This window comes from Herpailurus yagouaroundi, unplaced genomic scaffold (genome assembly GCF_014898765.1).
Source record: "Herpailurus yagouaroundi ecotype Mexico unplaced genomic scaffold, PumYag 197, whole genome shotgun sequence".
NCBI classification, from domain to species: Eukaryota; Metazoa; Chordata; class Mammalia; order Carnivora; family Felidae; genus Herpailurus; species Herpailurus yagouaroundi.
The window spans coordinates 19244439-19269566 of record NW_024412428.1 but is presented as its reverse complement, the minus strand read 5'-3'; the positions used below and the strand labels follow the sequence as shown (position 1 = coordinate 19269566).

At 42.5% G+C, this 25128-nt stretch overlaps 1 protein-coding gene across 2 annotated transcripts in view; it reads left to right on the top strand.

Moving 5' to 3' along the window:
• WDFY2 (WD repeat and FYVE domain containing 2) overlaps positions 1-25128 on the top strand; it is a 178802-nt gene that overhangs the window by 124071 nt on the left and 29603 nt on the right. For both annotated transcript variants that reach the window (XM_040448343.1, XM_040448344.1), the window contains 2 exons: positions 9174-9324; positions 17561-17673. In XM_040448343.1, the coding sequence (XP_040304277.1) occupies positions 9174-9324; positions 17561-17673 (264 nt within the window). The remainder of the gene's footprint in view (positions 1-9173; positions 9325-17560; positions 17674-25128) is intronic.

Sequence of the window (25128 nt, the reverse complement as noted above, 5' to 3'; positions counted from 1 at the left end):
ATGTGGATCCTGAGAAACTTAACAGAAGACCATGGGGGAGGGTAAGGGGAAAAAAAAAGTTAGAGAGGGAGGGAGGCAAACCATAAGAGACTCTTTAAAACACTGAGAATAAACTGAGGGTTGATGGGGGGTGGGAGGGAGGGGAAAGTGGGTGATGGGCATTGAGGAGGGCACCTGTTGGGATGAGCACTGGGTGTTGTATGGAAACCAATCTGACAATAAATTTCATATTAAGAAAGAGGGAAAGAAGGAAAGGAAGGAAGGAAGGAAGGAGAAAGAAAAAGAAAGAAAGAAAGAAAGAAAGACAGAAAGACAGAAAGACAGAAAGACAGAAAGACAGAAAGAAAGAAAGAAAGAAAGAAAGAAAGAAAGGCCTAATGAAATTGAATGACTTGAATGACTTGGCCTATGGTCCTATAGCTGGTAAAGTGCAGAGCCAGAGCAGGTCATTGTGATTCCAGAACCCCCAGCCTTTGTCCTTTGTCTCTACTACACCGCACTGCTGCAAAGCAGTGCAGCAGCATGGAGAGTGGGGCCAGTGTCAGGAGTGAGCTGTTTCACATGAGACTCATTTCTTTTTTGGCTAAATATTTTAAAAGGCTTAGAGGGTTCCTGTTGTCTAAGGGGAAGGAATTATGGTTTTATTGTGTCTTCAACATTGGCAGTATACCATAGGCTATGGCCAGAATATGGATCAGGAGCCATTTTCAGTAATGATTTATTTATCCAGACCAATAGTGTCATGGGATCAGAACATTAGAGGTGGATCTTTTAACACTTAGAGGTTATTTCATCCACACTTCCTGACTTCATTCATCCTGCATGATCATCCAGCCTCTCTTTTGATACCTCCAGAGACATACCTAGCAATCTGTCCTGATTTTATAAAATTCTAAGCGTTAAGTTCCTTATTTCTAGATTTTGAGCCAAAATTCACTTCCCTATGGATTTATTCTTTAATTTTTTTTCACATAGCACTTACCAAGTATTCACTGAATACCTAATGTGTTCCAGTAACTGAGGATTTTAATAGTGAATAAGACATGTATAATACCTGCCTACAAGCATACCCTGGTCCCCTCCTCTCCTCCTTTTATCCCTTCTCTTTTTTAGCCTAAACATTTTACATTCTCCTTTACATGGCCTGAATTTTTGTTCTTGAAAAAAGTGTTTTAGTTCTCTTGGTCACAGTTGTCTTGGGATATCATATTGTACCTTTGGGACCATTTAAAATGTGACACATTGTGGTAGGCAGCCTTTAAGATGGTTCCTAATGATCCTTGTCTCCTGGTATTCATGCCCTTGAGCATAGACTCCCCTTGAGCGTAGACTGGACCTGAAATATGGCAAATGATAGATATCACTTCTAATATTAGGTGACAAAGAGACTAGTCCTTCTTGCTTGCCTTCTCCTGCTCTTGCTGGTTCTCATGGAAGCCAGTTGCCATCTTGTGAGCTACTCTGTGGAGAAGTCTATGTGGTAAGGAACTAAGGGAGGCCACATCAACAGCTGGTAAGGAACTGAAGCCTTCAGTTAGTTCAACAGCCTGTGAGGAACTGAACCCAGTAGACACTTATATGAGAGAGCTTGGAAGGAGGTCCTCCCTCTGTCAGTCTTTCAGATGAGACTATAGCCCCATCCCATACCTTGATGTTATCCTGTGAGACATGTTTTAGCAGAGGTAGTACCAAGCTAGGCTGCACCAAGATTTCTGATCCACAGAAACTCCGAGGTAAGAAACGTCTACTGTGTTAACCCACTAAGTTTTGGTGTAATTTGTTACACAATACATACAGACCAATACATACAGATAACCAATACATACATGTAATGTGATAACCACAAAATGGTATTTCCTTGCTGTCCCGGTCCTGTTCTACTATAATAAAGGGTGAATTTTCTGGTAGCCACTTTACACTGTGGGCTTTTGTGGAGCAGCTCAAATTCTTCAATGGTTCTCACTTCTGTTGTTACTAGGCTACCTCGCCTGTACTTGTGAAGCTATTGCTTTTTTGGGGAGGGGGGGAGGGAGTAGTTTTGTTTTGTTTTTAGCCTAAATGCTGGACTTCACATTCTGTTATTCATCGTCTCATTTTATTTAGTCCATCATCTCAGCTTATCAAGATATTTTGAAATCCCAGTTGTCATTAAATCTTTTTTTAATGTAATGCTAGGCCCGTGAGAGAAACAAGAGGGAAAGTCCCACGTACCAGAAGCAAAGAAAAGAACGAAAACTCAAAGTGATAGTATACTGTACCTGACATGCAGCTGTCTTGGGGAGAAAAATAGAACTTCTAATAGCTTGAAGCTTTTGTATGAACATTCACTTAGGGGTGGAAGAGAAGGCCTAGGGCTTGAGTGAGATGGGAAATTGCAACTGATATTTACATATAACATGATATATAGAGAGGGGGAAAAGGCTTCCGGATAAATGAAAATTGCAACCTAAAATTTTGGATTTAGAGTACAAATTTAAATCATACTTGTAGGGCTAGAGGCAGCCTTAAGAATTTAACATAAAAATTGGTCCTGAGCCAACGGTGTCCTTGTGATACCTGCTAGAAATAAATTCAAAAGCTCTCTTCAGCAAGACAAGTCACACAAAGATCCTGCAGCAAAAACAAGCCCTGCTTAAGATACGTTCAGAATAATAAAAATAAAATAATAGTTAAATAACAGTTAAATAACAGTTATTAACAAATGAAAGTTAAAATCCACTATGAGTAAATATTAACAGATATCAAAAGGAAGGTGAACTGTAATTTTTTCAGGCATAAAAAACCAGAGAGAACTCACCTGCACTAAAAGAAGGAAGTCCTTCAAGAGGGAAGAAAATGATGCCAAAGGAAAATAGGGAATGAAGAACACACAAAAGAATGAAGAGCACCAAGCAGATCACTATGAGAGTTTTTCTTATTATTTGCAGCTTGTCAAAAGATGACTTACTATTAAATAAAAATAATAACAAAGTAGCATGAGGATCAAAACATGTGAAATTAAAATGTTTGACAACAGTAACACAAAAACCAAGAAGTGGGGAGAAATGGAAGTATACTATTGTAAGATTCTTATACTACACATGAGGTGATATAGAATCACTTGAAGGAAGACTGTAAGTTAAAGATGTATACTGCTGACCCTAAAGCAACCGTAAAATAACAAATCAGAAAGTTACGACTAATAAGGCGACCAAGGAGATAAAATGGAATCATAAAAATTATTCTCAGTTCTCATTCTCATTCCCCTCCCTCCCCCCAAAAAAAGGAAGAAAAAGGAAAAAGAACATATGGGAAAATAGAAAACAAATAGCAAAGTGATAGAGTTAAACCTAACAGTTCTCAATAGTCATATTAAACGTGTGTGGTCTAAGGCCAATTAAAAGGCAGAGGCTGTCAGATTGAGTGAAAAAAGGAGACCCTAAATATATACCGCCTAGGAGAAATGCACTTTAAATATAAAGACCTAAAGAAGTTACAAATAAAAGGATAGCAAAATATATACCATGCAAAGACTAGTCAAAAGAAGGTTGGAGTGCCTATGTTAATGTTAGTCGAAGTAGACTTAAGAGAGAAGAATATTACGAGGGATAAAAGATTGTATTACTAGAGGTTATTTCAAAATGACTAAGGGGTTAGTCCATCAGGAGGACATAACAATCCTAGATGTTTATGCACTTAATAAACATAGATTTGAAATACATGAAGCAAAATCTGATGAAACTTCAAGAAGAGAAATAGACACATTCTCCGTTGTACTCAGAAATTTGAATATTCCTCTCTTAATAATTGATTGAATAGATCAATAATTGACAGAATAAGTAGGCAGAAAATCAATAAGGTATAAAAGGTTTGAATAGTACACAGCCAAATTACTCTCATTGATATCTGTAGAGCATTCCATTCACCTAGAAGAGAAGATACATTATTTTCAACTGCATACAGAACATTTATCAAGGTAGACTACATTCTGGGCCATAAAATGAGTCTCAATAAATTTGGGAGAATTCAGGTCATGCAAGATGAGTTCTCTGATCAAAATGGTATTGAAGCAGGAGTCAATAACAGAAATATCTTTGGGAAATCCCCAAATATTAGGAAGCTAAATAACCATGGGTCATCTAAAATAATCCATGGATCAGAGAAGAAATCGGAATGGAAACAACATCAAAATTTATGGGATGCTGCTAAAGCAGTCCTTAAGGGGAAATTTATAGCACTAAACATCTATGTTAGAAGAGAAGAAAGGTCTCAAATCAGTGACCTTAGTTTCTACATCAAGAAACCAGAAAGAAAACAAATGGAAACATAAGCTATGCAGAAGATCATAGCAGAAGTTCATGAAATGGAAAACAGAAAATAGAGAAATATCAATAACACCAAAAGCTATTGTTTTTGCTTGTTTGTTGAGATGAATATAAGTGACAAACCTCTGCCAGACTTATCAGAAGAAAAAAAAAAAGAGAGAAGATGCAAGTTACTAATATCAGGAATAAGGGAAGTGAAACTATTAGAGATTGTAGGAATATTTAAGGTTAATAATGAATATTACGAACAACTTTATGCTAATAAATTTGACAACTTAAATGAACAAATCTTTGAAAAGTAAAAATGACAAAAGTTCCCTCAAGAAGAAATATAAAACCCTAATAGCCCTATATCTACTAAAAAATCTACTTTATAATTAAAACCTTCCCACAGAGAAAACCCTAGGCTTTTTTTTTATCAAACATTTAAGAAAGAAACAATACAAACTCTGCACAAACTTTCAGAAAAAGACTTTCCAACTGATTTTTGAAATCAGCATTACATGATACTAAAACTAGACAAAGACAGTACAAGAAAAGAAATATACAGGCTGGTGTTCTCCATGAAAACAGATGCAAAAAATCTAAATAAAATTTTAGCAAATCAAATTCAACAGTATAGGATAGTACATCATGACCAAGTGAGGATTATTCCAGTTTATATCCAGAAGAAATAGAAGCAGGAATTCAAGCATTTGCATACCATTGTGCATGACAGTATGATTTACAACAGCTAAAAAGTGGAAACAGACTAAATGGCCATGAATGGTGAATGGATAAACAAAATGTGTTATATCAGTAAGATGAACTATTATTTGGCCACAAAAAAGGATTGAAGTACTGATAAATGTACAACGTGGATGAACCTTGAAAACATGCTAAGTAAAAGAAACTAGATACAAAGGACCACGCTTTTTGAACGCAATCATATGAAATGTCAAAATTAGAGGAATCCATCGAGACAGAAAGTAATTAGTGGTTGCCAGGGATAGGGGGTAGGGGAAAGGGGAGTTGGGGGTTTGGGTTTCTTTTGGGGGTGATGGACACATTCTATAAATAGAACATTTTTTCATGATGATTGTACAACATTGTGAATATACCGGAAACCACTGAATATTATATACTCTAAAATGGCTTAAATGATGAATTTTACCTCAACAAACATTAAAAGAAAAAAAAGCAGTGATACCAAAACCAAAGACAGTACAAGAAGGGAAAACTATAGACCAGTATCTCTCATGAACTTAGATGTTAAAATCCTTTTAAGAATTCTAGCAAATCCAACAATAGTTAGAAAGAATTACATACCCATGACCAAGGGGATATATTCTAGATATGCAAAGCTGGTTTAACATTTGAAAATTAGTGTAATCCATCACATCAAAAGTCTAAAGAAGTAAAATGATATGATCATATCCATTGGTGCAGACAAAGCATTTGATAAACCCTGGCACTCATTCACGATAAAAACTCTGAGCAAACTACGAGTAGAGGCAAACTTCCTCACCCCGATAAAGAAGCGTCTACAAAGACCTACAGCTAACAGTGTACTTAATCATGAGAAACGAGATGCTTTCTCCCTATGATCAAGATCAAGGCAAGGATGTGGTCTCTCAGCATTCCTATTCAAAAAGTATAACTGGACTTCAAGCCCCGGTTTCTGAAGCTTAGTAATATGTATGTACCTTTGAAGGATTTCTTTTTGAATGAAAGAATTCTGTCACCTTAGAAGGAATATGTGCTCTGAGTTTTGGGGTTTGTTTTGTGTTTGGTGTTTTCAGTAGACCTAGGCAGCCTGAAAGAGAGAGAGAGAGAATCGACTATGGCAGAGAGCTGATGGTTTTAGCCTTAGTTTCATCACTCGTTGGTTGCACAGATTTGAGCAAGTGACTTGACTTTTTTGAGCCTCTGTCTCTTCCTCTCACATAATGGCAGCCCAGAGGTTTTAAAGCCCCTTGTCTTCCGGGCTGCTGTCATCTCCTTGGACTTAGAAAGGGATGAGAAAAAGGGACACTCACTGGGGGCCACTTTCTCCCTGAAATAGACTTGTGAAACTTGGGCCATTAGAAAGTTCATTTTTATTCTATCATTGGTGGACCTTGATTTAGACATCTGATGACAAGATCTTCAGGAGTTTCTCCAAGAAGTCATATCTTTTAAGTTAGAGACAACATTTTGATCTCGAGGGTGGCTGATACTCTGACAGGCAGGTATTTAGTGTAGAGAAGTCATAGGGTTATTGCCTCTGTACCCCTGTCATGCCCTGTTAGATTCTCTATGTTTTAAGTATTGGATTTAAAAATACCAGGCATTTGGTGGAATGGCTGTCCTATGGGTACTCTTTGTGGTAGCCATTGGTTTGGTGGCCATTCTGAAAGGGCCATCCTGCCAAGGCCAGGTTATGTCTGTAAAATGGGGAAACCACCCACCTTTGTAGGATCATTTCAGAGACTAAATGAAAGAACATACAGTAAAGCCTTAGTTTGTGAGCGTAGTTCGTTCCGGAAACATGCTTGTAATCCAAAACACTTGTATATTCAAAGTGAATTTTCCCATAGGAAGTAATAGAAACTCAGATGATTTGTCCCACACCCAAAAATAATCATATAAAATGATTACAGTACTGTAACATAATACAAAATAATAAAGCAAATACAAAATATAAAGAAAAACAGACAAATTAACCCACACTTATCTTTGAAAACCTTTGTGGCTGGTGTGAGGGAGACGAGAGAGGAGGGTTATTGTGTAGGACGACTTTCACCATCACTAATGGAATCACTCCTGTCTATTGGCTCAATGGAATCTTCTTTTTGTGCAACTTTAACAAGGAACCTATCCAATGACACTTGATTTTGCCTCCTTTTGAGGATTTCACGGAAATGTGACATTGCATTGTCATTAAATAGATTCATCTCTCGTACTGCCTTATTTGGGTGGTGCTTTTCTACAAAATTTTGCACTGTTTTCCACATTTTACACATCTCCCTAATCTCATTTGAAGTGAGGGATTCCTCTACTTTTTTCTCCTTCTCTCCTGCAGATGAGATGCAGACATAAACTTCTTATAAAGTATTTCAGTCTCAACCACTCGCAGACCTTGTTCACACTTCTTGATGATTTCCTTCTTAACTTCTACCATAATCATCTTCTTACTGCTTTTGTTTTCAACCTTTTTCTGCATGGGGGCCATTGTATATGCTCACATGGATGTTGACTACAGTACAGTATTAATAAACTCTCGTCATATACTGTATTTAATGTAACTGGCAATAACGCAGCAGAGGGAAGGGTCTATATCTGCAGGCAGCCTGACCTAGAATGAAGCAAAGCATTCCTAAGGTTACTCTTACATGGAAAAGCAAAGGACTATCCACAGGTGCTTTGCAGTGACAAAAAAAAAGTACCAGTTGTGAGCACCTTCCAGAATTCTAAAAAATCACTGATTTCTGCCAAACAATGGGGCCTGAGACTGAGCATCCATGCATGGGAGATGACCACCCACAATCTCTAAGTGAGAGAGACAGAGAGAGAGAGAGAGAGAGAGAGAGAGAGAGAGAAGAACCACTAAGAACCATTGGCTCAGTTGTGATCACGAGATGTTTAGCATCACATACTACTCGTATTGCAAGGCATCGCTTGTTTATCAAGTTAAAATTTACTAGAAACATTTGCTTGTCTTGCAGAACACTTGCAGCACAAGTTACTCGCAATCCAAGGTTTTACTGTATTTAAGTGTTTGGCATTTGTTAGTAACTCAGAAATTGGCAGGTCGTGCTGTTCTTGCCAATAGAGCTGCATTGATCCATCCATACTAACTTTATTTTCATGATCGAAATGGAAAACTGATGTTTTCTCCATCACGTCATCACTTTCGTGATGGGTCTGCATTTTCCCACCAGACTGCCGGCTCCTGGGCACAGAGCCTAGGGCGGTCCGGGTTCCCGGATATCAATCTTTGGTTATTCCAGTCAGTTCTGTTCAGTGGCCATGGACCCCCTCTACCTCACCCTCTGGAATTGTATAAGAAGAAAGCAAATTTTTATTGATTTTATTCAGTAATTGAGAAGCCGTGAGACCTTGGCTAAACTACTTGACTTCGTTGTGCCTCAGTTTACCCACATGTAAAATAGGGAGATGGAGTAGATGACATGAACAGTTGCTTCTAACTGTGATGCAGTCATTCTGTGGCGGTGTTGCCTCTGTATAATGAGCAATCCTGGGAGATTTGCCCTCATTATCACATGTATGTGTACTTTGACATCAGGGATATTTCATTCTCTTTTACATGGCACTTGGGAATAATTCTGTCCTCCTTTCCAGCATTTGATTTCTTATAGAAAATTCATCTAGAACTTTGTTGTGGGTTTAAGAAGCCATACTTCATCAAAAGGAGAACAGTAATGTTCTTTACTTTTTTTAAGCTTACATAAACTCACCCTGGTGACTTTATCATAAGAACATCATTGCTAACACGTTCTATTGTTTTGTGGTCCCATTGTGCCACGTTCTGGCATTCTCCAGCTAAGCAGCCCTAACTTAATGTCTGAGAGAGATGGCCCAGACCCTTTGGTAATGGGGGTCTGGGTGGTAGGAAACTTTTGGTTGGTGTAGGTAGGAAAGAAAGAGAACAATGGGAGGAAATGGATAGTTTGTACAAGACCGTCTAACAACTCAAGCATGCCCCTCCACAGTGGTGGGCCTGCGCTCCTGGTGAGAACCACCGTTCTGGTGTGTGTGCATTGGCTGTCATACTGTCCAGCCTACTCTGGGATGGGGAGAAGACAATGATGGATCTCTGTGGACCATGTTTCCTCAGTCTCCTTTATGATGCTTCATGGGTTATTTTCGTATCTCTTGGTTTTTCAGCACATCAGAGCAGAGTGACGATGATCCTGTTCGTCCTGGAGCTGGAGTGGGTGCTGAGCACTGGGCAGGACAAGCAGTTTGCCTGGCACTGCTCCGAGAGTGGGCAGCGCCTGGGAGGGTATCGAACCAGTGCCGTGGCCTCGGGCCTGCAGTATCCTTTGCTGGACAAAAATCCCTTGGTGGGACCTTAGCTGTTGATTCCTTTCTTTCATGAAAAGCTTGGGTATGTGCAACTTGAAAGTTTTGCATTTGCTGCGTTGCCCTGCGGATTAAGATTCTCACTGACTTAACCAATATGCAAATCATCAAGGGTCCTCACGGAGGTGGATTAAAATGAGGTGATTTCCCCGCAAATAACAGGTCCTGCAGAGCAGGGTTGTGGAGTGACTATGATGCAGGTCTGACATCCAGACAGGACACGGCCCGGATTTAGGAGCCTCAGCTGTCAGAAAGGATTCTGGAACATGGAGATAAAACCATCACTGAAATACAGCCTTTTCCTTCTCTGCATACAGAAGTAATTTACACATAGATATTAAGGTTGTAAAGAACCACAGGATTCGTATTTATTGTTTTTAGATGTTCATGGGGGAGCTACCATGCCAGGACCAGAGTGGGTTAGCTGGTATCTACACGGTAATGGTACAGACTTTATTCCAGGTACAAGACCCTTCCAGGGTATGTACTTATCTTATCTCCTGAGTCTCCAGGGCCCATGTGCTCAGTGTGAGTACCTGTAAGTGCCAGGAAATCCCCATGTCTGGCTCACTGGGCTCCAGCAAGCACGGGCTTGATGAGTCTGAAGCCTGTGTGGGTGATGCTACCATGGAAGGAGTAAAGGGCCCCCGGCTTCTTAGTTTAAAAAGCAAAGCATCTACTCTCCACCCTGTGACGAGTGAGGAGATAGATGGAAACAGATCACTTGTCAGCAAAAGCAGGAAGAAATAGTAAGACTTGCTCTCAGATGTTCATGTCGTATTTATAAAATGCCTGGTCCGTGATTCTCAACATCTCACAGAGTAGTTTGCTGTCTCTTTGCAGACGTGCCTCAGTAGCCGTATTTGCGTGTGTGCGTGTGTGTGTGTGTGTCGGCTAATGTCACTCTTGTTTTTCTCTCTGATTTTCCTCACTGGAGGAGCAAGATGAAGAAACTAAGAATGGCTATGGAGGAAGGTTGTAAATGTGACAGGTCACCAAGCAGGCCAGAAACAAGGGTGATAAGGAACAGAAGGCAGGATCAACTCATCTTCGAGAGGGTGGTCCCACCTGTTAAGGAAAGAGAGTCTGAAGTTTGCTTTCTAAAGGCCAGTTGAGACGAGCATAATGCTTGAATTGAAATACGTGCATTCTTATGTCAGTAGATCTCTTACAGTGTTCGAATTGGAAAGGTCCTTAGAGGTCATCCTGGCCAACTCCTGGTTTTACAGGTGAAGCCCAGAAAGGGTCACATGCCTTATCTGCAGACACCTGGCTAGTATGTCAGAAAATCACCAGAATGTGAGGCTTCTGCCTTAGGCTGCTGTTTTGTTTTGTTTCTTCCCATCATACATTTGAGAACAGAATGAATAGCATCAGTGTAATTTGTTCTTAATATGCTGACTTCGGGACACCTGGGTGGCTCAGTCGGTTAAGCGTCCGACTTCACCTCAGGTCATGATCTCATGGTTCATGGGTTCGAGCCCCACATTGGGCTCTGTGCTGACAGCTCAGAGCCTGGAGCCTGCTTTGGATTCTGTGTCTCCCTCTCTTTCTGCCTCTCCCCCACTTGTTCTCTCTCTCTCTCTCTCTCTCTCTCTCTCTCTCTCTCTCTGACTCGCAAAAATAAAATAAACATTAAAAAGAAATCTCTTAAAAAAAAAAAAATGCTGGCTTCTATCTCACTAGCCCAGCCTAGAGATACATCTTCTATATCACTTAACCAAGCCAAAAAATATAGAAAAAGTACAGATCTTGCCCTTAGGAAGTTGATTTTTTAAACTATTTGGAATTGAAAAACAAGATACAAATGCCCAGAATTAAAAGTCTCCTGACTGTGGCAGTCTTGGACTCTTCTCTTCAGGCATCTCCAGAAGCCATCCTCATTTTTCAGCTGTTTCCTTTAGCCACACCATGTGGCTTACTAAGCAAAAAACAAAACAAAACAAAACAAAACAAAAACACATATGATTTGATATCAGAAGACTTTGTATGTGTGTAAAAGCCTCTGGGTTCATTTCCTGGGGTAAATGACCACATTGTTCAATCTTGCAGGTAGAGGGGAAATGCAGTACTACAGACAGACAGGTTCTTCCAGAAGATTCCCTCATCTCCACAGCTCTGCCTCTTGCTAGCTCCAATTTTGGAGCCACGGTGCCCGCCCTTGTTCCTGGGAACACATACATCCCTGAGATTTTTCCAGCTGCTCACTGATGGCATAACAGCACTGCTTTTGCCAAAGGGTCTCCTATAGGAAACTTGTGACTTTCCCAAGGCCGGAGGGTTTTTCCTAGGAGCTGCCTTGTGTACAGATTGTTAACAGTGTTAACATGCTCATACAGTGTTGGAGTTCACATTAAAATCCAGTTTTTAAACACATTTTTTTCATGGGAACCCTCCACCCCACCTCTTCCCTCTTCTTTCTTCCACCTTCCATACTTACAGTTTCTGAAGGGAAGGAAGGAGATCTGCTGAAACACCATAGAATGTTCGGAATAGTATGAGTACCCTGATTTCTCTGCCTAGTGGACCCCGGTGGCATATATAAGAAACTTCCCCAAAGTAACCTGTCTCCTAATTTTCACCTCAAAAAGTCACTTAGTCCAAGTCAGCAAGTGATAGAAGTCAGGGTGAATTCAGCCTTTTCTCTCTTCTTTCAGGCCTCTTAGGGGAGATGTAATCGTGCAGTGAAAATAACCAAAATTCAAATTGAGAAATAAAGGAAGACAAAGAGACCGATGGCTCAAAAATTGAATGATCAGTTTCTGAATAACCTCAAATCTTTGGTTTCTTTGGCTAGAGATCTGAAGCTTCAAATATTAAGTGAGGTATAATACTAACAAGAACCAAAAGGAAGAGAGGAGAGGGGAAAGGAGAAGGAAAAGAAGAAAATATCTTACAGTTGCAGTCCCCGAGAGTTTTATAGTGCTTCTATATAACGTTACTTTGCTCACTCTCAAAACAATAATTAGAAGTAAAAACAAAAAGACCGAATTCTCAATTTTCACAGTGTAGAAACCAAGGCTCAGAAAGGTTAAGGACTTTCTCTAGGGGTGCCTGGGTGGCTCAGTTGGTTAAGCGTCTGACTTCAACTTCGGCTCAGGTCACGATCTCATGGTTTGTGAGTTCGAGCCCCACGTCAGTCTCTGCACTGACGGTGTATGGAGATTCTTTCAGATCCTCACTCTCTCTAGCTCTCTGCCCCTCCCCCAGCTTGTGTTCTCTCTTCCTCTCAAAAATAAATAAACATTTTTTAAAAATTAAAAGAAAAAAAAAAAAGGAAGAAAGGCTAAGGGACATTCTCCAGGTCACGTAACTGTTACCTGGAAGAACCAGGAGTAGAACTTGGGTGTTGGAACTCGGCTAGCCGTCTACACTACTAAATAACGGTGGAATGGAGGTATTTCCCAAAGGTCACATGGCAGGTTGATGTTAGGAAATAGAACCGTTTTCCTTCCACCCTTCCCTTGCTGGTATTTAAATTTGTGAACACTTTATCTGGCCTTGCCTTTCAGTCTTGTCATTTGACCCTGTTTGATCACATTTATCACACTTCCACAGAAATAATTCAGGTACTTTTCATTTTAAGATTCTATGCATGTTGGCGATATTTCCAAGATGTCTCCCTGTACAGTACAAGGTCTTTTCACCAAGTAGTCTCTTAGATTTGTTCAGGGCAAGAGTGCTGGAAAGCTGTTAAGATTATCTTGATTTTTGTATATCCTCATATCATACGTAATGCCAATCACTCTGGCTTTCAGGTTGAACTATAATTTATTTCGACCCTCTTTCAAATGGCTTTTGTTGAATTTCTTTACAAAGCATCCTATTATTTACCTGCCATCATAAAGATTGTTTTTTCATCTGTGTTCTTATAATTAAGGTAAATGTAAGGTGATCTTATTCCGTATATATCTTAGTATTGTTTTACATGTATCTGACCGCTTGTTTGGAGAGAGCATAACATTTCTCTGTTGTTCTTGAGCCTGAGGGAATTTGTGATGCCTTGTTCTTCACTTTAAAATTTTTTTTTTTTTAACGTTTATTTATTTTTTTTTTGGGACAGAGAGAGACAGAGCATGAACGGGGGAGGGGCAGAGAGAGAGGGAGACACAGAATCAGAAACAGGCTCCAGGCTCCGAGCCATCAGCCCAGAGCCCGACGCGGGGCTCGAACTCACGGACCGCGAGATCGTGACCTGGCTGAAGTCGGACGCTTAACCGACTGCGCCACCCAGGCGCCCCTGTTCTTCACTTTTAAAACAAGTGTTTTATTATGAAAATTTTCAAAACGTGTACCAACTGGGAGGAGAGAATATCATGGAAACTCACGTATTCATCAGACCCGGTGTTGATTCTTCTATCATTTTGGCTTTCTCTCCCTTTTTGCTGGAGTGTTTTGAAACAAATTGCAGACCGTATGTCATTTCATCCTTAGGTACTTCATTGTACCCCGCTTTAAAAATGTGGAATTTTTCCGTAATCACAATGCTGTTACTACTCCTAAAAATTTATAACTACTACTTGACATTGTAGAATAATCCATTTTCACATTTCACTTACTGTTTCATAAATGGCTTTTTGCAGCGGATTAGTTTAAAATCGGGTCCAGACAAAGTTCACATGTTGGCTGTGGTTTTCGTATCCTAAATCTCTCAATCTAGGGCAGTGATCTCCTCCCTTCACTTTTTTTTTTTTTTGATGCCACTGTGACTTGTTGGAGTACGGAGCCTGTGTTCCTGTAGACAGCCCCGCATTCTACAGTGGCCTCTGGTGTCTCGTGATGTCCTTTCCCTTGTTCTCCTACCTGTGCGTCTCCCATATTTTTCTGTAAACTGAGACCCGCCTCTAAAATCTTGACTCAGTTCAGATTCAGCTCCTGCTAAGAACACTTGGTCCTTGTGCTGTCTGGTTCGTGTTGCTTCACAGCAGGAAGCCCATAGCACAGGGTTGTCACCCTTCCAGTGATGCTGAGTTGATCAGTGATTCAGGTGGTGACCGCCAGGTCCCTGCGGCGCGCACCAGCCTTTCATTCAGTGGTTTTAGTTGCTGATCTTCGCCTGGACCAGACCTTTCATTAGGGCTGCAAAGTGGCGATTTTTGTAATCCTATAATTTTTTCCACGTGTATTTGTTGGAATTCTTCTATAAAGTACAACTTTTCAGGGCATCTGAGTGGCTCAGTCGGTTAAGTGTCTGACTTTTTAAAAAAAAATTAATTTATTTATTTTGAGAGAGAGAGAGAGAGCAGGGGAGGGGCATAGATAGAGGAAAAGAGAGAATCTCAAGCAGGCTTTGCACCGTTAGTGCAGAGCCCGATGCAGGGCTCGAACTCACGAACCGAACCGTGAGATCGTGACCTCAGCCGAAATCGATAGTTGGGTGCTTAACCAACTGAGCCACCCAGGCGCCCCAAGCGCCTGACTCGTGATTTTGGCTCAGGTCGTGGTATCCCGGTTCATGAGATCGAGCCCCGCATCTGCTTGGTATTCTCTCTCTCCTCTCTGTCTGCCCCTCCCTCCCACGTATGCTTGAGTTCTCCCCCCCCTCCCCCCAAATAAGTGTATATATATTAAAAAAGATAAGTAAAGTAGAACTTTGCCTCATTAGCTAGGGCTAGTTGCTTACCCTGAGATACAATTAATATGGAAAAAGCAACAAATGCGGAATTGTTTGTCTTTAATTGCTCATTTTCAGAGGAGAGAGTCAGTGCCCAGGTTACCTCCAATAGGTGTCTTTTTTTTTTCTTTTTGAGCATTCTTATAAACTCTTAAGGTTTCTAAAAATAATATATTCAGTCAATTTCAATAACTTGCCTTCTTCGATGCTGATGTTAATCTGTCTTTGGCCAGTAAGAGCCCCATCATATTGGCTCCAGCGTCTTTTGATACAGCTCCACTTGCCTTTGGTGGCTTCCTTTTTTGGCACAGCATGTCTTAAGCTCTTCTTGTACCTTCTTGTCCCAATCCTGAATCAGCCATTTCTTTTAGTGAGGAATAGGACTCAGAGATAACTAGGAAATGTAGGTGTGTGTGTTCTTGAAAAGAAAGTGAATCATCAGTTCATATAACGGTTCTAATCCAAATGTAGCATTATAAGGTTTTTACCTCACTTTTGTACTTGATTCTTTTATCTTGGACTGAACATTTTCGTTCCTAAAACATGAACTTGTTTTTGCTTTATCCAATGGTATATTTTTAAGCTGTTTCAAAATACTAATTATAGAAGTATTATAGTTACAAGACAACTGAGTGAGATTTTAGACTTCTTTGCAGTTCTCTTTGTCTTTGGAGTACATTTCCCCCAAGGATGTACAGTTGAAACGCTGTGTTCTAAAGTCACTTGAAATAATTCCGTTAACTGTGGTTATGTCACCAACTTGATAGTTAGGTTCCTTCATTTATGCTTTGTCATCAATATGGGGGATTTTTTCTTTTAATCTTATGCATATTTTTAATATGTGAAATAATGACTTGATTCCAGAATGCAAACTATGATGAGAGAAGACTCACCACCAGCCCTGTCTCCTCACCTTGTTCCTCCCTCCTCCATAGGCAGCCATGTGTGTCAGATCTTGATTTGTCCTTCCAGAGCTTCCTTTTGTGAAATGAGCACGCGCACGCACACACACACACACACACACACACACACACGACACACTCATATAGTTCTATTTCTCTCCCTTTCTTACACAAAGATTGTGTAGCTTATAAACTCTTACATACCGTGGCTTTTCTTCCCCCACTTAATAATGTATCCCAGAAATTCCTCCATGTCTGTTTGCTTATGGTATGGAGATCTTTTTTTCCCCTAGCTGGATAGGACTCTATCGCTTGCTTATATCATAGTTAGTTCAGTAAATCCCCTTTTGATGGAATTTTTTGTTGTTTTCAAACTTTAGCTGTTAAAATAACGTGGAGTGAATAACCTCAGGCATGCATTTTGTACTTTGGCCCGAGTGTATCTCTGGGATAGATCTCTAGAAGGAGGGTTGAGTGGTTTTATCAACCCAGGAAGCTCACTAGACACTCAGCGCCTTAGGTTTTTACTAGAGACTGGTCACGTAGGCAGCCTCTTTCTGACATGTACCAAAATTACAGACTGAAAAGGAAAGCAGGTATTTGGCAAAAACCGTATCATCACGGTTCAGGCACAGTGAACCACTCTTGTCTGTTAATGGTGGGACCCCCCTGAAAACCAGTTGCCAGATACCTTGCCAGCCTTGTGAGCAGCCTTTCAGAGGCTGACAGTCAGGCCTCTCTTGCACAGCCCCGTTTTCATTTTCATGTCTTCTGGAACTATGTGTTCATATATTTTGCCCGCTTTCCTATTAGGTTTGTGGTTTGTTCTTTTTATGTTAGAGATTTGGGCCTTTTGTGACATAAGTTGCAAATATCTTTTCCAGCTTGTCTTTTGGCCTTGCTGATGGTGTTTGTTTTGTTGTTTGTGTTTTTGAGTAGTAGCTTTTCCCACTCCAAGGTTAGAACGGAGCTCTCTCATCTCGAACTTACATTTTTCATTGTTTACGTTTAGATCCTTCATCCATTTGTAGTTTATCCTGATATGGAATGTGAACTACGGATCCTGTTTTGTTTTCCAAATGACTATCCAGTTGATGTCAACGCTTTTGTTTTTTTTAACCCATCTTTTCCTTATTCCTTGAAGAGCCACCCTTATCAGACATGTACTACATTTCTGTATACTTTGGGGTCTATTTGTAGACTTGCCATTTTGTTCCATGGGTCTGTTTGTCTATTTATGCACCAATACCACACTTGCACTTAAAAAGACTGTGTAACGTGTTCTAATAACGTGGTAGGGCTAATCTCCCCTATCAAATACCGTATTGCTTTTATTTTTAGAATATTCCTGGCATTTCTTGTGTATTTATTTTTTATATGAACTTAAACTTCCCTAGTTCTAGGGAAAAAAGCTTATGTTGATATTTCTATAGAGATTATATTAAGTTTGCAAATTCATATTGTGAGAAATGACATGTTTATCGTGTTAAGTCTTACTGTCCAATAATATTGTGTCTTTCACTCTGTTATGCCTGCTTTTGTATCTTTCAGCGTTACGTCCAAGCTTTGTTCATATGGGATTTGCACGTTTCTTGATTTGTTTGGTTATTTGTTTATTTTTGTAAATCCCTCCATTCAATTTCGAGAAATGATCCTTAATGCTTACATGATAGATTTGACGTTGAAACCCGGCATGTGTTTATTGGTGACCAGTCAGGACAAGTAACCATCCTCAAACTGGAGCAAGACAACTGCACCCTGGTCACAACGTTCAGAGGACATACAGGTGGGATTGAAAGCAAAATCTCCATGTGCCTGCTCTCACAGTGACCTGTCTATCACCTGCTGCGTGTTCTGGCCTTGAGATGCTGTGTTGTCAAAGTGACAAAGTATAGCATGCACACAGATACAAGGGATACGTTGAACTGATTCCACAATGGTTCAGTAAGATGTTATGTCCAAAATTTTCTACACCAGTGCAAACAAAGGAGGAACAAGTCTATTTCCAGAGTGTTGGTGAGTTGGTTCTATGTCACATTGCCCTGGAGAAAGCCAGTGTTGGCATATGCTGATGAGACATTGTTTTGAGACCATGTGACAACTGCATAAACCTCAGGAAGGCCAAAAAGACAGCTGCCTCAGTCTGTCCTTGCCCTTCTTGGAGCGAGAAGATGGCGTGCAAGACAGACATGCCCGCTTCTAAGTCCAGTAAAATAAAAAATATGGTCATTGGGGCTAGCTAGGCTGCATAAAAAGGCACGGGTTTGGTTTTAACTTCCTTCTGGGCTCTTCTCAGTGTAAAACCCAAGACTCCCTTTATTATTTCGGATTTCTTTGTTGGGGAAGGGCTCAGGATCTGTTCAGGATCATTTAAGTCAGGTAATACAAAATATCCATGCTTAGCCTTTGAAAGACTTGAATAGATGATGACGATTAGTTTTTACTGGTATTTTTAATCTGCGATGTTGACCCTGGGAAATGAGTCACTGCCTGTTTTCGTGGCTCTTAATGGGCTTTTATGTCTCCCACAGATTACCAACCCATGATTTAGTACAGAACAGGGTTCTTATTGAGTTCAGATGGCATATAAGAACAGAAGTAGGTGAATGAAGATGTAAAATGGGATAGTACCTAGATCATAAGGAATTTCCTCAAGGGGAAAAAAAAGAATGCAGTAAAGAGGAAATTGAATCCAGGGGAAAAGAGTCATAAAAGATAATTATCTATGTTTTCTGGGAAGAAGAACACATAGAAGCATCTGCTGTGGATAGGACCCAGGTCTTTCCTGATTGTATTTCTCTTTTTAGCCACCTCCACCCTGGCTGAGCCTGGCCTGGTAGGGACCCAGAACTGTCCCACATCAGGAACCTTAAACTGCTGTGTGTCACTGCTGACTTCAGTCTCCTAATCTTTCGCTTCTCTGAACCCTTCCTCCAGCTCCCCTTACTCTTGCCCTCGTGGCCAGTCGGTCCCTGCTGGCCAGTCACTCTTGTCCTTGTTGGCCAGTGTCTGCGCCCCATCTTCTCTCCCTTTCCAGAGGGGTGTCAGCCACTAGGCGCCCAGCGTTCTCTGGTCAGGCGCCCTCGTTCTTCCCTGAAGAACACGTCTGCCATTCACACCCTCTCCAGCCCTCCTGTGCACTCAGCCCCTGGGGCTGCTGCAAGGTCACGCTCTGAGCCCGGGGCCTTCTTCCCCACTGAACATTCAGCATTCCAGTCCAGCTGCCAGAGTCGCCTCAGTCCCTGCACACGGTCCCTCGCAGGTCCTCAGGACTCCCCTCCACTCCTCCAGACCTTCACCACTCCCCACCCCACCCGAGTCCCCTCTCCCTCCCCAGACTCCGCCTTCAAAGAAAAATAGAGGTTAGCCAATAGAGGCTTTAAAACTGTTTTCTGGCGCACCCTGTGTTCCTCTCCAACAAACTTCTTCTGCCTCCTCCTTATCTCTTGCTCTCGGGGTCTCCACATCAAAAACTGTTCCCCCGTGGCTCCCTTTTGACCAGCTCACCCTTCTCAATTTATTAACATGCTCAAGTGTCTTGCCTTTCCGATGGACAAACAAAACCCTCTCGGCCCCGTATCCTGTTGTAGCAACGTCCGTCCTACTCTCTTAACAGCAGTGCTGCTTTTTCCTTTTTCTAAATTACGGTGAACCGTACCTCATCTAAAATTCACCATTTTAATCACTCTTAAGAATACAGCGCAGTGACGTGGAGGACATTCATATCACCACCATCCGTCCACACAACATGCCCTGTCTCGTAAAACTGAAACTCTGACCCCACTGACCGCGCACCCGTCATTGCCCCTCCCCCAGCCCCTGGCAGCCACCATCCCGCTGTCTGTCTCTGAGTGTGCCTGCTCTGGGTCCCTCGCAGAGGGGACTCGTACGCCAGGCGTTGTTTGGTGACCGGCTTCTTTCACTCGGCGTGATGTCTTTCTGTTGTAGCAGACGGCGGCGTGTCTTAAAAGAATATCGTCTTCCAGCCGCTTCCAGTTCTTCACCTCTCATTTCCCTTCCATCCACCTGCAGTTTGGCTCCATCTCTCGCTCCGCTGACGCTCCTGTCCCCAAGGGGGCCGGTGACCTGCTGGCTGCTGAATCCAGGGGGCGTGTTTTGGACCATGTCACCATGAACCTGTCGGCAGCGCTTTACATTGTGGCTCTTCTTCTTGCCTGTGGCCGCCCTCCTTGGGCTCCTGTGACGTGTTAGCACCCGGTTTTCCTCTGCTTCTCTGGCTTGTCTTTCTCCTCTCCTTAGTGATATTTTTTGTGAGCTCTGCCCTAGACCCTGGTCTCTTTACACTGCGCGCTCTCCCTGGTCGATCTCAGCCACTACCCCCGTCATAGACATAAAAGGTACAGCCCTTTCCTCACATTTTTTACACAGTGAGGGACGTGGGCGCTAAACGGTGGTCACAGCGCTTGGTGGCGGGGGCAGGGGGAGGCGGGCACTGGGCACTTCAAAGAACCCAGAGTGGCCACGTCACTCGGACAGGAGTGGGAGTCTGTCAGGAAGGTCTTCCCGGGGGAGGTGTTGCCTGACCTAAGATCTTTGGGAAGGAGTAAGCGTTGAGTTCATGAAAAAGAAGTGAGAAGGACACTCTAGGCAGAGAAAACCAGCGAAGTCCAAGGCATGGAGATTTGCGAGAGCGTGCTGTCTTGGGAACTCTGGTAACTGCCTTTGGTGGGCACACCGACGAGCAGGCGGCAGGCAGCCAGAAAGGAAGCGAGCATCCGTTCGGATCACCGAGGCACTAGCCCGACGGCAGTGAGAAACCATAAGAGAGTTTTAAGCAAGGACGTTAGCCTGGTCAGAAGTTAAAAGATTGTTCTGGCAGCAGAATGGTAGGAAACTGTCCCTCAGAATGTGGCAGGAGTGATGGGAAAGCCAAGAGTGGGTGGGCCGAAGGTGAAGTTCAGGTGGTGAGCTCAGCGGGCCTGGTGACCACACTGGGTAGTTCCCAGACCTGGTTCAGGCCGAGGTGGCTTGCAGCCCGGCTCTTTGGTACTCAGCCCTTCACTGTACGGCTGATAACTGTGCTCTGAGTTCTCCGTGGCTGCCTCCAGGCCAGAAAAGGGGTAAGTCGCTGCTGCTTACTGGTGTGTGGGGAGCCGGATGTAGCCCGTGGGTTTCCTGTCTTCCGGGTTAGTTCTAGTACAGAATGTTACCTTGGCATTATGCCTTATCTTTCTCAAAGAGTTTAGAGCATTCTCATATGACTTTACCATGAAATATCTTTGAGGACTGGATGTGGCCCAGGAAAGTTACTAACTAACATGAAGGCAAATGTTGCAGGTCACATATTCAACGTATTGTTATTATCCCTAGACAGTCGTCAGTCCACTCCGGCTACAGCACATCTCATTCATTTGTAGCCAGAGCAGGGATGTCTAAGAGATTTCGTGATGATGCAAGCGTATTGTCGAGCTCTTCCTATGCAGTAAGCCCGTTCTGGGCCCTGGGAAGTCCCAAACTCAGCCAGACACAACTCTGGAAAAAGGGGTTTATATGGATTAGTTAATCTCCTCATTCCCTCACCCCCAAAACAAAGACTTTAGGATTAACCCAGATACATTGAAGAATGATCTCAGGGGTCTTATCAGTCCAGATCCAAACTCAGAAGCAGACCGTCTTTGGTCTGTAATACAGAGTTATAGCCATTCACCCATCACTCTGTATTATAGTACAGAAAGTCATATAAAAATGTGGGGTAGTGATGGAATTGGCCTAATAGTCATACCCGGAGGCCAGCACAGCATTTACTAATCCGCGGGGACCTAGGAAACTAGTTTTATGTTCCTTTGCTCCCTCTGCTGGTTTTATTTCTGGAAGTAAATGCCAAGTAACATAGATCTTTGCTATTTATGCAGAAATTAGAATGTATTTCTACCAAAAAGTCATACACTGACTTGAACACAGAGGGGAAAAATGAGATTTTAACCACTGGAAATTCATAGTATCAATAAATTCGTTTTTTTTTTTTTTTTCATTTCCTTCTAAGAATTATTTTGGTTAGTATGAACATACTGGAAATAGGAGGGGCCAAACATAAATTGCCAAAGCATACTACTTAACAAAAAATTAAATACATTGAATAAATTAAATAAATTTGTTAAGTGTTAGGGGAATTATTGAAAGTAACAGTATAACTATAACCAAAATAATGAAAACATGGAGAGGCATGGTTCAGATCGTTAAGTTGAAAACTTGATTTTTGTTTACAGTGAAGACTTCCACATCCAGCAGACACGGATTTTCATCGAGTCAGCCAAATTATTAGCTCTCTGCATGATGAGGGCTGGGGTATAGGGGTGAATCAGACAAATAATGCTTGCTTATTCAACTTCTAGTCATGGAATCCAGTCGTTAAAGCGATGAATTCAGGTAGTCCATCAGGATGTTATGAGTGCCGCAAGTACTGTGAGCCCCCAGTGCCACTCATAGCACTTGCATTGGGAGTAAATAACAAGAGGGACCCCCTATCCAGAGAGCTAAGGGGAGACTGCTGAGGAAGTCGTGTTTAAAGGATCCGTAAGGAGGGTGCCTGGGTAGCTCAGTCGTTAGGCATGACTCTGGATCAGGTCATGATCTCATGGTTCATGAGTTTGAGCCCCGCTTTGGGTGAGCTCGAACCCCACTTTGGGTGAGCTCGAATCCTGCTTCAGGTGAGCTTGAGCCCTCTCATCGGGTGAGCATGAGCCCCATAGTGGGGGAACAGGAGCCCTACCTTGGTTGAGCACGAGCCCTGCTTTGGGTAAAACACAAGCCCCAGGTGAGCCAGGTTCTCTCTCTCTCTCTCTTTCTCTGCCCCTTGCTCACTTGCCCCCCTCTCTCTCAAAAATAAAAAGTGAGGGGTGCCTGGGTGGCGCAGTCGGTTAAGCGTCCGACTTCAGCCAGGTCACGATCTTGCGGTCCATGAGTTCGAGCCCCGTGTCAGGCTCTGGGCTGATGGCTCAGAGCCTGGAGCCTGTTTCCAATTCTGTGTCTCCCTCTCTCTCTGTGCCCCTCCCCCGTTCATGCTCTGTCTCTCTCTATCCCAAAAAAATAAATAAACGTTGAAAAAAAAAATTAAAAAAAAATTAAAAAATTAAAAAAAATAAAAAGTGAATAAATAAAAATTTAAAAAAATGAATAAATGATACCGTAAGGAGAAAGACTTGTCATCCAGGTGGTGAGACCGGTCTAGACTCCAGGTGTGTGAAGCGCATGCAAAGCCCAGAGTGGGAAAGCGTGAACGACGTATGGAGTCGCACGGGCGGTGTGGAGAGTCAGGGTTGCAGAGTACAGGTTGAACGTGCAGACGATATTAACAACTTTGGACAGTGTTCTCAGGCAGTGGGAAACCAGTGATGAAGTAAGCAGGGTGGTAGCATGGTTTCCATTTTAGGAAATCCCTGTGGCAGCAGTGGCGGTGGTTGGGTGGGGGTGAGAATGGATGTGCCAAAACCATTTGGAAGGAAGGCTAGGGTTGGAGTCCCACCTGTTTGGACTGGGAGGTGGTGGAGGGTGTGGGGAGAAGAGGAGGGATTCAAGATTGTTTTAGGAGATTGGGAGTCCTCAGCACTTGGCATGTGGGGTGGGAGTGGCTCCCAGGTTTCCATCTGGAGCATTTGGGTGGATAGTGATGCCATTTGCTGAAACAGGAATGCTAGAGTTTAGAGCAGTTTTAGGAGAGAGCACCGTGCTTGGAGCTGAACATCTTCCTTCCATTTTTTCCACTCTGGCTGAAGGGTGGTGGAGTATTCTGATGACAGGGACGCCCCAGGAGTGGTGGCAAGGGGACAGCTGGATGTCCTTTTGTGGATGTCAGGAGGAAAGCATAGTCTAAGAGGTAGAGCACATTCAGCTTTACAGAAACATCCCTCGCTTCAGCCCGAGTAACTGCAGAATGTAGTAAGTGAAAGGTCAGATATTTTATTCAAGAGGCCTTGCGGTTGGAGACTCAGGTGGCTCTTGTGTAGTTACAGGGAGGCTGTTCCCCTTCCTTACCCTGTAGGGTAGGCTGGAACGTTCCGGGCGAGGTGCCATATCGCACTCGTAAAGACAGATCTGGCAGTTTCCAGCCCTGACTTTGCAGCACTCCGTGTAGTCTGTAGCTTTTGCAAGATCTGTTGTGAAAGTCTCTTAGAAATTAGTTGGGCTGTGCATTTTGGTAACACGTATTAAATTTCTAAAAATGCTGATACTCTTTGATCCAGTTTCATGTTTGGGAATCTCTTCTAACTCAGTAGAAACATGAACAAAGTTTTACAAATAAAAATTTTCAGCTTGGCGAAATTTAGAATAGTTAAAAGTTGAGAAAAATGTAATGGTAAGTGAAATAAGGCACATCCCTGTGTGTGGTATTATGCAACCATTAAAACCTATGTTTATGAGAAAATGTAATAGTATAGATAAATTTTATAATGACAAAAACCTTTATATTTTTGAGAATAAATTCATTTATGATAGAAATTGCTCTGTCAGCCATATATTGTGAAGTTCACAGGCAGGGAGAAACACCATGAAATGAGGGGGCAGAAAGATGGAGTCTGAAGCGAAGTCAGACGAAATGATGTCTGTCATTTCAAATATCATAAACCCGGGAAACCCACAATTGCTGTGGCCCCTGGCCCTCGCACTCCGACCTAGATATGGAAGGTGAGGAAGGTGCCCTGGGTGTGGACTGCGCACAGGTGCGTGTCTGCACTGTTCTGGAAGGCAGGCTCGCTAACAGCCGTTGCCTTTCTGTGCTGCCGGACGCATCTGGAGGAAGGACTGTTCATCAGGAAGCTGTCTGCTGGGAAGACTGCTGGGAAGGAAGAGGCCAGTAGGTCAGCAGCTCTCCTCTCCACCCTTCTGTGCCCCCCTGTGACTTAGCGTGCTGCCTCCCCACCGACCCCTACCCCAAAGCCCTGCAGGGCACCTCTGTAGTGATGGCTTACTGGTTTTGTTCATTGTCTCTCACTCCTCCCTGCCATCCGATTCAACCGGCCAGGTGCTTACCCATTTATTAAGCACCTACTGTGTACCAGTCACTGCACACTATGCTTGAATGCAAAGATACAGAGTAAAATTTACTGCGGGGACAGATTTATAATCTGACAAGGTTCAATGCGGTGGGTGAGTATAGGGCTAGAAACCACACCCAGAGGTGGGGACCGCGCATAGATGGAGAGCGTTGAGGAATGCTTCCTGCAGAAGTCACCTGAGCTGCACCTTGAAGAGAGAGTTTACTTAGGGTGATGAAAGGTCTGGT